The following is a 16553-nucleotide window of genomic DNA, read 5'->3' on the forward strand; positions in this document are numbered from 1 at the left end:
TATTACAAGTTTCAATCGAATGACAAATACACAAAAAAGTGAAGCCACAAACGGAAAATGACCAGCTCTGCAATGCAAGAGATCCTGTAATGCTGATGAAACACCTAAACCAAAATTTTCGTAACAGAACCAGGGCTACTTCAGATAAGTGGAGAAAACCCAAAAAAAAGATGTAGCTTCTAAGAGAAGCTGTCACTTCTAAACTCTTTGGCCCGTGAAGTATAGGTGGAATCACAGACACCATCAAGAAGGTCTCCAACAGCCAGGAGTTGATGAAAGCCCCAACCCTGATGAATGTCAAGGCACACCAGCATAAGAATATGAAAGACAATGGTATATGAAATTGCTATCATTATCTGCTTAATTTATCCAACGAAACAAAGATTACAGTACATACCAAAGAGAAGAGCTTGCACCCAGCTCCTAAACCGATCTTATATTAAATATATGGTGGCTAGCAGGGAGATGGAAACCTGAAGCATTGGTCCTTCTTCTGTTGGAAATAGAACAGTGAGCACGCCAAGTATTACAAATGGAATGGCTGTTTTGATGATGAAGGTCATGGAGAGAGTTTGAAACCTACTTGTGACAGCCTGTGCAATACGTGACTGAGTTACTTCCCTGACCTTTTTCTTGATGTTGATTTTGGGGTTCTTCCTTTCATAAAACCTTTGCATGATTATCTTGTCATGTGCTGATTCATTGCATCAATACTAGGCTTATGTCTTTCATATTTATTTATCAAAATGTTCCTTGCAGCTTATATTTCATCTTCAGAAGCCTCCCTGCTGATTCCAAGGCGCTTGTATGGGATCCCTAATGTTGATTCTGGGAAAAACACCTGCACCCATGAAAAAAGTCGGTAAAACTTTGAAATATCGAGGAATGGTTATGAAAGATTTAAAGAACCAGAATACAGAGGGTTTGGTGAGTTTAAACTGTCTGTGGGGAGTCAAGCTCCAAAAATGAAAGACGAGATAAAAGATCAATAAGAACATCCCAAAAGTATCTGTAACAAAAACTAACATATCTCACTTAATCCAGATAATGTCATTATATTTATCTAAGCAATAACACTCATAAAACTCAGACTACAATAGAGATTCAAAACCGATGAATTGCCTAGTGATGATATGAAGAGCTTCATTCCTAATTCTCATATCATCAATAGAAGATATCAGCCAAAGCAAATAGTAATACTATTGAAGTAGCCCTATTTCAAAAAGCACAAAGCAGGATTGTGAAGCAGCATATCTATTTATCTTAGAGACATGAGGCATCACTTAGTTTCATCTGTTAATTTCTGTATGGTAAATCAGAGATATTAATAACAGCAAATAGAAACAATACTGAAGTAGCTCTATTACGAAGTAAGTCTATGAAACATCAAAAGATGCCTGAAGAACAGGCTCCCTTGGCGCAAATTAGACCATAGAGAGGAGCCAATTACCATGGTAACCCTATTCTGGAATGTTTCAACTCATCAAAAAATAAAATATCCGAAGTCATGGCTTAAGTCCCAAGGATTAGGCTCCAACTAGAAAGAAAATTCTTGTAGTCATGGGATTCTGGAATCTTACAAGTAAAATCCATATTCCAGGTGAAGTCCAGATCAAACTCTCAAAGTTTTTTTTTTTTTTTTTAATGGCCATAAGAAAGTTTTTATAAAAGAAACATGTACAAAAGTGTGGCAGAAATGTGAATGTTGAGATGGATAAGTGGGAAAACTAGAAAGGATAGGATCAGAAATGAACTTATTCAAAGGAACCTACCTAGGAGTAGCTCCAATATGTGATAAAATGAAGAAAGTAAACTGGATGGTTTGGGCACATGCAGAGAAGGCCACCTAAAGCACTAATAAAAAGTGATCGGTTACAAGTTGAAGAGTCTAGAAGAGCTAGGGGCAGACCAAAAAGGATATGGGTTGATGTAGATAGAAATGATTTAAGGACACATAATTTAACAATGGATGACATTGAACAGAAAGGAATGGCAGAACAGGTTTCATGTAGCAACCCCTAAGAGTTGGGGTCTTAAATGATGATGATGTTGTTTATTCACACCATGTTGCAGTGCAACTAGGAGGAGATATTCAGGATGATCTCATTCTCTCCAAGTTATGAACAATTACAACCAAAGTGGCTTACTAGGCATAATCAGTCGACTTGTTTAGGGACAATACCACTAGTCACTAGATACCATGGTTATATATTGGGTGTGCATGCTCAGGTTCCAAGTGGTCTGGAATTCATCTCAAGAAATCTTTTCAAGGGTTTCCTCAGATAAAACTCAGGACAATTTGCATCAGAAAGAATAAATAATAGCTGAAAATTTATACTTTTCATTTACTCAGGCCTGCAAGAGAAGTCATATCCCAACTATATGAGGTCGACCACTGCAAGAGAAGTGATGTCCCAAATTTATGCTCTCCTACAAGGTCTGACACAATTTTATGTCTTGCTTATGAGAGACAAAGCTGCAAAGATAACTCAACTGTTGTTTTTTTGCTGGATCAGAACAACGGATAGGGGGCATACACTTAAAGAGATATTTGAATTTATTTATTTATTTATTTTATTGGAAACGTAACTTCATTAATACAATATTATATACAACTGTCAACCCCTGAGTCCCCAGTGATCTTTATTACAAAACTGCCCAGAACATACTCTCCATCGCAGTCCCTTGTTTAGCTAATGTATCAGCTAAGCCATTAGCTGATCTCCTTGTCCATTTGAAGCACGCACCAATCTCCCTTGTTATATTGAGGATTTCCCTTATGGGCTGTCCATAAATCCAGGCTCCCAACTTACCTGATTCTAACACCTTGAAGCAAGGCCATCACCTCTGCTCTCATCGAGTCCCCCACTCCTATTGGCCTCGAAAACATAGCCACAATTCTGCCATTTTCATCTCTGAATATGTCCCCTATACCTGAAGGGCTCGGGTTACCTCTAGAGCTCCCATCAAAGTTCAGTTTCATTCTTTGTTGTGTTGGTGGGGACCACAACTCCTGCACAATAGTTTTATGGAGGTTGTAGCTGCCACCACTCCCCAATTCCTATAAATGTCTTCAGCTGAGAAATCTTTAAATAAATCCAAAGTTTTCAACCATTGAATAGTCATAATGGTTATTCTTTCTACAGTTTCCTTCTTGGATTTCTCCACTCCTTTGAAGATCCTATTGTTTCTTTCTTCCCAGATCGACCATAGGATAGGGGCTCTCTTGTGGCTCTCCACATTATTATTCAACATCTCTTTGGTTGCCTGAAAAAGCTTGGGTCAAAAAGGCTTACCACGTCCAGGGGTGGTGTCCACCTGCAACCCAAAGATAGAAGAGAACCATGTCCAAAGAAAGCACACAAATGAACAAGAAATTAATGAGTGTGTGATCATCTTACCAAAACCCAAGCAGAGGCTACAAACATGAGGTGATAGGCAAAATTTTGGCCTTTTTTCTTTGCAACATATCTAGAGTATTGATTTTTTGGAGAACCATCTCCCAACAAAAGCCCGAATTTTTAGAGGTATAGACCGACAACAAACCTCCTTTGAAGGAAAATTTCTTGTAGGGTTTGTTGACTGAATGAGGACATCAAAGAAGGAGGAACAAGTGAACACACCAGATGGGGAAGGTTTCCAAATTCTACTATCCAAAGTCCAAACAAGATTGATCCGGATAGGTTGACCTTAAAAGGTTAACTAATTCATCCACCATTGTCATTTCCGACTCCCTTAGTCCTCTCCTCAAACCTAGGTCCCAAGAATTATCAATAAAAACTAAAGAGATCACTCTTCTTTCGTTTTTTGACAATGAATAAATAGTAGGGAACCTATCACTAAGGGGACTCTCTCCAACCCAAACATCTTCCGAAAACAACACTTTGTTCCTTGCATGGACATCAAATTTAATGTAAGGAAGGCAATATACCATGAATAGCTTTCTAGGAAGAACGTCGAAAAGCCCTAGGGTCGACTCCTGCACCCCAACCATTGTCTACCAATCCATGAATGCTAACAATCACTCAATGCCAAAGCTTATCCTATTCCAACATCAATCTTCATAACCATTTCCCCAGTAAAGCCGTGTTTCTTACTCAAATATTTCCTATTCCTAGACCACCTCCATCTCTACTTCTAGAAACCACCTCCCACTTCACTAAATGGTCCTTTTTGGTGTCTCCTAGTTCCCAAAGGAAGTCCTTCATAATCTTCTCTAGCTGGTTTGCCACTTTCACCAGCATTCTAAAGGTAGATAGAAAATACACGGGTAAGTTAGCCAATGTTGACTTTATTAGGGTTATCCTACCTCCCAAAGAAATGTAGTTTCTCTTCCAATTTGCAAGTCTTTTTGTAAATCTCTCAACCACTGGATACCAGAAGCTATCTGTATTTAGATTTCCTTCCAAAGGTAGTCCCAAATATTGTAAGGCCAATCCCCTACCTCACTCCCCAAAAGTCCAGCTAGCAAATTCACCTCTTCACTCCTTAAATTTACTCCTGCCACACAGCTCTTGCCCCAATTAATTTTAAGGTTGGAAATCCTCTCAAAATCAGGTACTATCCCTTTTAGGTTCAAAAGTTCCTCTACGCTTCCTTCACAAAACAAGATAATATCATCTGCAAACTATAAATATGTAACCACCACTTCCTCTTTGATATTCGAATTTATCAAAGAGGACGATACCTTTAGTCATAAGCAGAGCCATGGGCTCTTTCTTTGTAGTACATATTCTTGTTGTTATTCTACTGCTATATTTTTCGCAAACTAGTAAATGCAGTAATGGTGAAGTTTACTTATTCAAGAAAATAAGTAAAGCTTGCAACATTTGAAAAAGAAAATGCGGTTGTTGAATTGGGGAACACAAACCTAGTTAGATGCTGGATAAAATGTGGACATGAGTCTTGTGTGTATGTCCTTCAGATTGCATATAGGATGAATTTTTTGAACCCATTGGACTCTTGATCTGGTAAGAAAGGGGGAGGGGACCATGATAAAACCCAGGCCAGTACATGGAATCTTTAATGCTTAACATTGAAGAGGCCCGGAAATGGAAATGTGGTTTTAAAGATCTTCCATTTGGCAAAGGTTCCCAAGGACCAACAATGGGATACAAGCATTTCTTACCAAAAGGGTTTGAAAACCGATGAGTGAAAAAAAAAAAGAGGGAAGCCTGTCAAGAAGCCTGAACTCCTAGCAGCCTCTCTCCAACCTGTAGTCCTTTCATCCAACTCTAGCAACTAGAGTGGTATATGGTGTTGGATTTAGCCTGCTCTAGAATCCATTCTTCCGCATACATACAGCTACCCAGAAGCCTAACAAGTCCAAATCAATGTTTAAAAATGAGGAGGTGTGGATGTAGTTCAGAATGTAAGAGACATCAACCTCCTTAAGAGGAGGGAGGGCAGCAGCAGCAGGAGGAGGAGGAGGAGGAAGAAGAAGGAGAAGAAGAAGGAAAAGGAGTTATTGTTTTTTCTTCTTTTTTATGCAAGATGACTCGTATTAAAAATTGCTTGCTCACCTCTGCTTCAACAGGACCTCTTGGCACAACAAAACAAATTGGGCTGCAACAAAAGGGTGTTGGGGAGGGGGTCCCAGACTTCCTTTTTGCTTCCCTTCCCTTTCCTTTCCTTTACTTTTACTTTCCTTTTTTGCAATGAAAGCATTCCTTATCAACATCGCAACCTCCACAAGACCTGTCCAAAACATTGAACACTTGACACAATCATGACTGTTGACTTTTCCTTTCCTTTCCTTTCCTTTCCTTTCCTTTCTTTTCTTTTCTTTCCTTCTTCTTTTTGTACAAGGCATGCATGAGGTGTGCATCTCTGGTATGCCTCATGCAAAAGGCGCTTGAGGTGTATCCCTTGAATGCATAAATGCTTCCAGCATACCCGCCTCAAGGTGTTTTGGGGGTGCACCTCCCACTCCTTTTAAAACATTTGCCCAAATATGTGTTGGAATGAACATAACCCTGTTTAGAAAGGTCATATCATCCAACTACACTCATTTAAAGATTCTATAACTTTGTTCTTCCTGGACCGCTTCTTCTTCTTGGGACTCTAAAATGGGCATACTACTCCAAAGCTAGGATGGTATCTCATCCATCAGGAGATGAAAATTTTTAATCAAGCCTTCAACCAATTCTCAATAGCGCCTTTCTCAATATTTTCCTTTCTGTTTTTTCCTTGTACATATTTTTAAGCTCTAATGGATAGACAACTGCTACTTATTAAAAAACAAAAAGATAACTACTCAACAAGGTTATTTCATTTCCTTTTATTATTCTGGTATGTTCATTTTTGTTGGTGTATGAAATATTTCATCACGGATTTAAACAAACTAACATTGAATCTGGCTAGGTACTGAATTTTGGGAAAAATGGAAATAATTACCAGAATAAGCAGACATATCACCAAGGGGAACATCCATTGTGCTCTTGATCCTATGAATTTGTTGGAACTTATATATCCATGTGTATCTGGAGCAATAATTTCTACAGGAGCATCACAATAGAAAAAAAATTAACATGAATTACACTGCCAAGAAGCTAACAAGCTACTGACTTTCAAGAGCTCCTTCATATCAACTATATCTGTCCAAATGTAGCAAAAATACCATCATTTCCCTAAACCTCCCTATATGGGGAGAAATTGAAACTCACCTGCATAAGGACCTGGGTCCTTGTTTAGGTGTGGAAAGAAAACTTGGAGAAGCTACAAGTCAATCCAGCAATGGACATTTTCAAGAATAGATACCAATGTCAAAAATCTACTTGGATATTCATAGCAGAGAAAATCAAACAGCTGCATCAAAAAAAAAAAACCTCCTTACTTTGAGTAAAGAACAGATTTAGTCGCCCATTGAAGCCCAAGCAAAGAACTATAGCTAAAACCCATGCATTTATCATGCAATTATACAAAAAAGAGTGCAGTAAGGCAGCGACACCCTATCATTACATTTATATAAATAAAAATCGGAGAAAAAGCATTTCATTACATGCAGAATAAGTGCCTTAGAATATGGCCATTTGATGGGCCCTGGTGTTCACACAGAGATTACTATTCAATACTCAACCCACCCAAAATCTACCATCATCAAGTCTAAGTACAGAAATGAAGAAACCAAACTAGAAAAACAAAACCCAAAACGCGCAATCCAGCAACCTTATCATCTTTTACCATTGCTGATATCTGATGCAGTCAATAGTGAACATAGAAAACAAGAGTAATGAAGAAAAATCAATACAGCTCATAGCCTCATACCCGAGAAAGAATCCAAGGTTGCACTGCAGTAGCTAGCTAATCTTTCAGATGGCCAGAAAATGAAGCTAAAAACATGATGTTATATTATGAACCCTTCAACCTTCAATCTACCTTGCACAATACAAAGAGTACATAGCTCCTTGCATTTCAGTCTTTGTTCTGCTACCACATTGGATAGGAACTAGAAAGCAGCCAAACAAAGTATTTTTAAAGGTAATCACAATGCCAATTGCCAAGTAAGGTGTCAAAACCCTTCTTTCTGAAACTCTCTCTGTGATTGCATCGGAAGTTGGCACGATCACAAGTGCTGCTGCCACAAATACGAAAGAACAAAACTAGGCATCAGATGTAAGACTTTAGTTACCTTACTCATGTCCATCGGAAGATGACATTCTGTTTTTTTGATCAATCAGAAGATGACATTCTCCTTCATAAGTTACCATTTAACCACTGGAATGTAATTTAAGTATGAAACAATTAGAGGTGTAAATCTGGCCGTGCTGCCCACAGCCCGGTCCGACTTTGGACCGGACCAGTATGGCCCGGCATATGGGCCGTGCCAGACCTGGAATGATGGTTCGTGCCATGCTGGGCCTAGGGTTTTAGGTCCATGGGCCGGGCTGGCACGGCACGACCAAGCAGGCTGTGCCGCCCGCAGCCCATGTGCCAGCAAGGCCCAGCCCACGGCTTGGCCTGGCATGGCCAAGTACGGCTCATATATACTATTTATATATATTTATATATATAATATAATATATTATATAAATTATAATTATATAATAATATATAATATATAATATATTAATAAAATAAATATTTATTTTCAATTTTTTTAAATAAATAGGCAAAAATAGCTTTAACCCGGTCCATGGCCCGGATTGGGCCAAGGCTTGGCCCAAAGGCCAGCCCAACCCGCGGCACGGAATGGGCCCACACGGGCTTGAGCCATGGGCCAGGACCGGCCGGGCCGACCCCCAAACTTTTCATTGGGGAGGGCGGCACGGCCTGTGACAGCCCGCGGGCCAGCACGGCACAGCTTAGACCTCTAGAAACAATGCAATGCACATACGTAGGCGATTCAATGGATTGATTCTGAATCATGGATCCGTTTACAGTCCAAGTAATGGTTCACATCTGTCATAAAGAATCAAAATCTACACCAAACATCAGAACCCAGGCCCATTCATGTCATAGATGATATGGAGAGGATGCAACTCGGGCCACGTTCAGTCGGGGACCAAGCCCAATCCAACCAAGCATACCTCAATCCTGAACTGGAAATCAGAACATGTAAACTTAATCCACCAAATAACCTGATTTTCATAACCAAGTTAGGCTGGGCCACCTCAGATCGATAAATAAAAAAGGCTGTTATCCGGTGTTGGTCCCAGCTATGAGCTATCTAGGGTCCTAGGAAGGGTTGATTGAATACAGATCATTAATGTTACTAATGTTCCAAATTTGGTCCAACCCGTCCCCGAGCTTTCTACTTACTGTAATTCTCCGTCCATGGCATGAGATGGAGTGAATCAGATCCATAATTTAACCCACAAATTCTTTCTGCCACATTTGGATCCAAAAAGGAGGTCCACCTTAAAATTGGGCTATCATGTAACTAGGCTCTAAATTGGGATCTAGATTAACTTCATTTAAAGTTTGTATTAGCAGTTATTTAACCAATAATAACGCTCCACGTCAGCCGTCAAGTGTACATACCCCACAACCACTCTAATCCAATCTCTCCTTGATGTGTATGGCTGATGTGGACCATTATTATTGATTAAGCAGCCACCCAACACAGCCATCAAGTGCATCTAATCCGGATTCCCAATTCAGATTTTCTTTCACATAGCATATTTCTTTCTAAACCAGTTTCGGGGTCATTTAACAATAGCTAAAGTGGCTGAACTGACTAATTACTTTGTTTTTAGTGGATAAAATAATAATGCAATAAAATATTTAGATTTATAATCAACCCCAACATGCTATTCAGCCATTAATGAGCTCACAAATTACTTGATGGCTTATTCAATGAAGGACAATGCAAACCATTTAATTCAGCTATGTACCATTAACAAACAGCCCCGTAGATGCTAGAACTGTAACTTACCAACTTTTGATGTAATGGCCTTATATGGGTAAACCCCAGTAGCTGAAAAGTTCTTCACAACCATCAATTAATCACCTCATGCTGCTCACACAAGGATATTCATACCCCCCTCATATAAACAACTTTGTTTTTTTTTTCTTTTTTCTTGGTAGACTCTTCATATAATAGCTTCAGTAGTGTCAGAAAAATCTCCAAAAGAAAAGCTAAGTATACTGGACCTTATGTGCATCCAAGAGGTAATGCATCATTCAGCTACCATCATCCAAATATAAATTATTGTAACCTCTGGATCTTCTAGGATATGTTTTAGCCCCAGAAGAAAACTTTTGCAAAATTAATGGTTGCCTCGAAGATGGTTGCTTATATCTAGGTTGATATCCTTCTTTTCCCTTGGTAAATGGTGGGTCTTGCATGATCATTCATTTATTAAAAGGTAATAGCTTTCTCTGGAGTACCACAATCTACATTGATGAAACAACCAATTGCATTATGACAACATGCTGTGATTGTAAAGAGTAACATCATGCACTCACACATATTCATACACAGGCGCGCTCACAACACACACACACACCAGAGTCCCACCAAGCGCACCTAATTCGTTTTTTTTTTTTTGACAGGTATATTTGTATTAATGTGGAGGGAGAGAAACATTTCATAGAGCATTTATAAATTACAAGTACGTAAAGTCTGTAGAAAAATATTGTAGCTACAGTATTATCCCCTCTCCAACCAAGGAGGTAAGTAATGTTAAGCTCAATGTGTCTTTGAGTCAGGGGAGTGTCTTCCCTGGATACAGCTGTACTAGCTCCTGAAGATGTAACAAGAATGATTGTCCCAAAAATAGCCTCTGTCAATATGACATTGTAACATTCCACTTATCTTTGTAAACTTTCTTATTTCAATGGATGCAAATTACAGTTACCACTAAGAGAACTGTGTTCTGCATCCATTTAAAATAAGAAAGTTCACAAATATAAGCATAATTACTACAAGCTGGAGTCTTGTGTCCGCAAATTTCTAGCAAACTAAAATTTGAATTTGTCACCTACATGCATTATATGTGGTGCAATAGTAAAATCTCAGGCTGGCATGCATGAGAACAAGGGTATGAGTCTGAGATTGGCCACTGTGTCAAAAAAAAAAAAAATTGCCAAAGGTTGGATCTACGTCCAGTATGCCCCTTCCAAAGCCCTAGATAGCAGGGGCATCAATGAGTGATGGCCCTTACCTACATGCATCATATGCATCTCCCCTCAGTTTCTCAAAATGAGAAAATATGCAAAATGTTAAATGAATTTTCTAGAACTGAACTGATTTTAGGACTTCTGTTTTTTTTTTTTTTTTTGGTTGAAGGGGTCTCATATGAGGTGATTAACCCATGATTGATAATGCAGTTTTGAGAAGAAAAAAGTTTCATATGTGCACAAAAGAGGATGCAAAGACCACCATTCAGAATACAATCTCTATTTTAGAACTTTTTCAATCTTCTCCATTTCTTTCTGAAATAACTAAGATTTCCCAATTACAAGCTTTAAGGTCTTGCTCGACCACACTAATGTCCAGGATGGTTTCCAACTAAAGTGTTTTGAAGTCTTTCTCAATAACAGTAATGTCAAAGATAATTTTCATGTTCTAACAGAACAATATCATTAAAAGAAAAATAAAGTGATTCTCCAGATTTCAAACTGTACTTCTATGCCCATCAATTTGAACATGTATGGTATGATCATCATCAATAGAGTGCGAAAAATGGCCCCTGTCACCACACTGTGGTCAACAAGAAAGACACCAAAGATGAAGATGAGCAAAAAAGCATAATATCACTCATGAGAATAGCAGGATGAGACAGTTCATACTGACCAAACCAATAGCATCCTAGATCCATGAAGTAAAAGGGTTGCCTCTTGGATTGACCATTGATAAAACTAATAGCCATTGCATAACCCAGTCATCCAATTTCTTGTTTGAATCTCATCATTCTGAAATTAAATATAAGCAATACTCTACTTGGTACTTCATTAGTTAGACAATAAAGTCAATTATATTGTGACCAGGTCACCAGGTGTCCTAGTTCATACTAGATGAGATCATACTGACCAAATCAATAGGTGTCCTGGATCCATGAAATAAAAGTGTTGCCTCTTGGATTGACCATTAATCAAACTAATAGCCATTGGATAACCCAGCTATCCAATTACTTGTTTGATTCTCATCATTCTGAAATTAAATATAAGCAATGTTCTACTTGGTACTTCATTAGTTAGACAATAAAGTAAATTTATATTGTGACCAGGTCACCAGGTCAATGAAAGGTTGAAAAAACTGGCACCAGCATGTGCTACTCATTAAACCACCTTGGCCAGGCTAAAATTGGAAAAGGCACGTTGCACATAAGTTCTCCAATAATTGACTGACATTAGCAGTGTTCCAAAACAAAATTAGTGGTTTGTGACATATATATCCTTCTTAATGGACTATGCCAATGAACTATGCCATTGCTGAAGTTCTTTTTCCTAAAAATGAATTGTAGACAGAACAAAATAGGTTAGATGCACATATTCCAAAGATGCATGTGTTAGACTACACCGGCTAAATATATGTAAGACCTCAGAAAAGGGAATCAATGTAACAGCTCATGAGCCTATCAAATAATAGCCATGCTATTCAAATTCTGGCAAGAATTAGCAAGTTCTTCCGCCACCAAAAGTTTGCACTTTGGTTGTCAAAACATTTTCTGTAAACTTCAATCCCAGGACCAATGGCTTACTACCATAAGCCATTATTATGTATCTCTTCGGGAACCAGACATCTCATCAATTAATTTGCAGATGCACCTGAAAATCAATGGTTGACTGAAGTTTAGCTTCAGTTGGTTCACCCTTGAAATGTCCCCAAATAAAGCATCAAGCTCACCTCATTAATAGAGATTTCCATCTTCAATTACTTATAAAAAAAAATCCACCTTCACCTAGACTATCTCCAAACTTGCACTTTCCACCATATCCCTCTCCAAAACATGAGTCAATAAAAGACTGAACTGATACCCTTCCACAATAATTGGTCCTTGATTTACATGGTTAGTGCATCGAATCACCAAAACATTGTGAAAAGTTCAAGAAAGTCCTCATGGTTCTTCCTGTATATGAAACCAACATGTTCAGATATATCCTTATTCCTTATCCTTGGTAACAAATGTTTTGCAACTCCTTGGTAATTAATCATTGGTTCCAAGTTGCCTTCTTGATGTGAGTGGCCAAAGTCATTTACCATCAAACAAGGGGTCAATGATTTACATGATGTCTATTTCAAAATATCATCCTATTCACCAATAGTTGCCACAAGAACATTCACCATCCCGAAAATGGTGAAACCTCTTCCCATCTCTCACAACAATCTCTCTCTCCACTACCTTAGACATGAACTTGAATGCAGTGTGGCAATCCCCACAGATCCTAAGGTTCTTGAGAACCCTAACTGTGGCTCCACGGGGAAGCTTCAAGAGCCCAAACGCAACTGCTAGCTTCTCACTATGGGTAGACAAGGCATATTCCTTGTGCTCAGACTCGACATCATGCAATACATACTTAGTATCTGGGATATATCCTAACTTCCTCATCTCCAGTCCTAGTTTCTCAAGATATCTGTACACCTCCTGCACCTCAGGGTGCATTGTGTCATCTACCAAGAATACATGGACCTTGCTTCCAACTTCAATCCAGCTACAACCAGGCTCTTTCTTCACCCCTCGATCCCTCATTAGTTTCCGGACCTCAGCCGCATTGCCCCACTGGCCCATGTTGGCATACATGTTTGACAACAAGATATAAGTCCCATCATGCTTTGGCATCAGCTCAAAAAGTCGTTCTGCAGCTTGGATCCCTAGGTCCATATTACCATGAATCCGACAACCAGCAAGAAGTGCCTCCCAAACAGGGGCACCTGGTTGAAATGGCATTGTTTCAATTACATTTTTTGCTTCTGAAAATTTCCCTGCTCGACATAGTAGATCAATCAAGCGTGCATAATGATCTTCACCTGGACTAATACCATATATGCGATCCATTGACTCAAAATAAGCACATCCTTGCTTCACCAGACCTGCATGGCTACAAGCAGATAGAACTGTGAGGAAGGTGATCCGATCAGGTAATATGCCCTCCTTCAACATGCGGTCAAAGAGCTCAAGTGCTTGAGCACCATGTCCATGCTGTCCAAGTGCGGCAATCATGGCATTCCAAGAAACGGAGTCCATATAAGGCATTGTAAGGAAAACATGATGGGCTGCCTCAACAGCCCCACACCTTGCATACATTGTCATCAGTGCGTTTCCAGCTGACAGGCTTGAATCATATCCAAAACGAACAAGCAGTGCATGGAGCTGCCGCCCATGCTCCAGTGCTCCAAGGCCAGCACAGGCAATTATAGCACCAGTGAATGCATAATCACATGGTTCAATTCCTTCTATTCTCATTCGGTTGAATAACCTCAGCCCTTCCTCACCAAGCCCATTTTGTGCAAACCCTGAAATCATTACTGTCCATGTCAAAAGGTTCCTCCCTGGCATTTCTTCAAACAAGATTTTAGCTTCATCAATGCGCCCTGAATTCACATATCCTGATAAGATTGCATTCCATGATACAAGATCCCTTTCCAACATTCTGTCAAAAACTCTACGCGCCTGATCAACTTTACCATTTTTCCAGTACAAAGTGACCAATGCGTTATTAACAGGTAATGAAAAATCGGGAGCAGGTTTTGCTTCTGTGCGTAGAATGTATGCATGCACCTGCTTTCCATGCCTAAACAATCCAGCATTCGCACAAGCACTGAGAATACTTGTGTAAGTGAACTCGTCAAACTGAATTCCCTCAGAACGCATCCTCTTAAACATCTCCAGTGCCTCCAAAGTGAAACCGTGGTGGACATAACCTGAAATCATTGCATTCCAAGCAACTTCCAACTTCTCTGTCATCCCATCAAAAAGCTTGCGTGCAGCATCAAGATCACCTCTCTTCACATACCCAGTGATCATCGTTGTCCACGACAGTTCATCTTTTTCTGGCATTGCGTCAAATAACCTCCTAGCAGAGTTCATCAATGACGAAGAGAATCCTGCACACTTCACATAAAGAGATATAAGCGCATTCAACACAGACACAACAGATTCCAATCCTGACTTTACCACGGTGCAGTGAAACTGTTGGCATTGCAATTCATCATCGACAATAAGGACCAGCGCACTGAGAACGCTAGTCAACGTGAAATTATCGGGTCGCAAGCAGTCACACCTCATGTCAGAGAAGAGCTTAACGGCGGAGTGACCGTCACCATTATGCGAATACCCCGTAATCATCGCATTGTAGGAAACGGTATCACGAACACTTACCGGCGTTCCATCGAATAGTTCTCGCGCAAGCTTCAATGACCCTTCAACGGAGTAAGCAGAAATCAGGGTCGTCCGGGCAACAATGTCTGGTTTGGGAATTGCATCAAAGAGGTGGCGGGCGTAAGCGATGTTGCGGGACTTGCAGTAGATGTCGATCAAACGGTTGAGGATGTGTCCGCGTGGCCTGAAACCTGAAGTGATCATGTGGGCGTGGACACTCCGTGCAAGGGAGTAAGATTTTGGACCTTGGGGGCAGCAGAGCTGCAGTAGGGCAGCGTAACGGTTGGCGGTTGCTCGGACATCTGTAAAGAGAGATGAAGAAGCAAGGGCAGCATTCTTCATGGCGGAGACGATCGGTAATCATGATTCTCCTCCAGCTCCAGGGTTCAAATTTGTTCGATGGTGATTATGTACGAGACTTCAACAGTTCAACTGAGAAGATGACTGCTATCAACGAGAGAGCACTTAACAACCCCATGAATCGAGGCTGGCGACGGTGGTTGTTTCTGACTTTCTGGAGGGAAATGTGAAGAAAGGATTTGTGATACCGTCGGGTTTGGGGATCGGAGCAAGGATCGGGAGCGGACTGGCGGAGCCCCAAGATAACCTCACATGACGGGAGGGCCCTAATCAGTAGTCACTGCAGTGATAAAACGTAAGGTAATAAGAAGGGTTTTTATGCAAATACAGGAGTAATAGGCTAAAACCCTTTACTTTTGTTTCGTTTTTTATTATCAAATTAATCTTGTCATTTTGTGGCATAAGTATTCCTTCAACGGACTCGAAAGTCCGATACCCGATTTGACTTTAATCAGTTATCCCGAATTTGATTGTTAAAACTTGCATCTCATTAATAATAATTGGATGAGAATAGGTCTGAATTTGATTTTAACTCCATCCGGTTCTATTAAAATTGGAGTCTGAGAAGATACTATTTTATAAATATTTAATTTAACTGTGTTAGGTTGGATTCACGTCAAGTGGTCAACCCTAATCCAACTTGAAGTTTTCAGGCCGGGTTCGGGTTGGCCTGATTTCTCAACTTTCTTTTGTTGGATGCTCTTATTTCTTGGACAATAGTAGGCCAATTCAATTTTATCATCATCACGTGTAAAATGACATAATTATAATGTATTTGAAAAAAAATTGCCTTTAAAAACAAAATTGTTAGTATAAATACATATATAGGTATATAACATAATTATATATGTAAGTATGAATGTATGTGTATATAGATAGATAGGTATATATAGAGAGAGAGAGATGCATGGTTGCTCAAATATATACATACATTCCACATGCGTATATGCATATATACAGAAGTAGTTAAATACACGCATGAATCATGAATGCTTATATAATATGAAACTAAGTTGGTTTAGGTTAACCAAGACCTCAATCATAACCCAACCCAAAATTAAGCCGGGTTCACACTTTTCAACCCTTTTCCTTAATTTGAACTTCAACCCAACCCAACCTAAGTTGCAGCCCTAGTGGTATAGGATTTGAAATGTTCTCTCTCTCACCCCATTTAAAATTTTCATTTAAAGTTCTTTAGAACTAAGAGGGAATTTAGGTTTAGACATTTTTTTTTATATGTTATACTATATTTGATATTTATTTTTGTAAATTTAGGCTTGTTTTATATATTGATACTAGTAGGGCCCGTGCAATGCATGGGAACATTCGATATCTAATATGATGACAGAAGGAATTAAGAAGAAACATAAACAGTATATTATTGCCTCAGAAAAAAAAGTATTTTACCTAATAAAAATAGGTAAATAG

At 39.4% G+C, this 16553-nt stretch overlaps 1 protein-coding gene and 1 pseudogene across 2 annotated transcripts; both read right to left on the bottom strand.

Annotated features, from left to right (window-relative positions):
- LOC148851210 (protein CHAPERONE-LIKE PROTEIN OF POR1, chloroplastic-like) lies at positions 1 to 7684 on the bottom strand (annotated as a pseudogene). The gene is made up of 5 exons (XR_016099003.1): positions 7267 to 7684; positions 6678 to 6807; positions 6397 to 6497; positions 394 to 841; positions 1 to 287 (listed from the first exon to the last, which is right to left on the bottom strand). The product of XR_016099003.1 is annotated as a protein CHAPERONE-LIKE PROTEIN OF POR1, chloroplastic-like (transcript).
- A 4068-nt stretch (positions 7685 to 11752) lies between these two features.
- Positions 11753 to 15459, bottom strand: LOC148851211 (Pentatricopeptide repeat (PPR) superfamily protein). Its single transcript, XM_088943538.1, has one exon. It carries the CDS (start codon positions 15105 to 15107, stop codon positions 12702 to 12704), a length of 2406 nt encoding a protein of 801 aa, XP_088799664.1. The 5' UTR covers positions 15108 to 15459; the 3' UTR covers positions 11753 to 12701.
- Between the last annotated feature and the right edge of the window lie 1094 nt (positions 15460 to 16553).

Source organism: Nelumbo lutea, chromosome 5 (genome assembly GCF_056320005.1).
Source record: "Nelumbo lutea isolate HS-2025 chromosome 5, American lotus-T2T, whole genome shotgun sequence".
NCBI classification, from domain to species: domain Eukaryota; kingdom Viridiplantae; phylum Streptophyta; class Magnoliopsida; order Proteales; family Nelumbonaceae; genus Nelumbo; species Nelumbo lutea.

Coding starts and splice junctions, on each gene's coding strand:
- LOC148851211 (XM_088943538.1), bottom strand. CDS start 15,107: ATGAAGAATGCTGCCCTTGCTTCTTCATCTCTCTTTACAGATGTCCGA.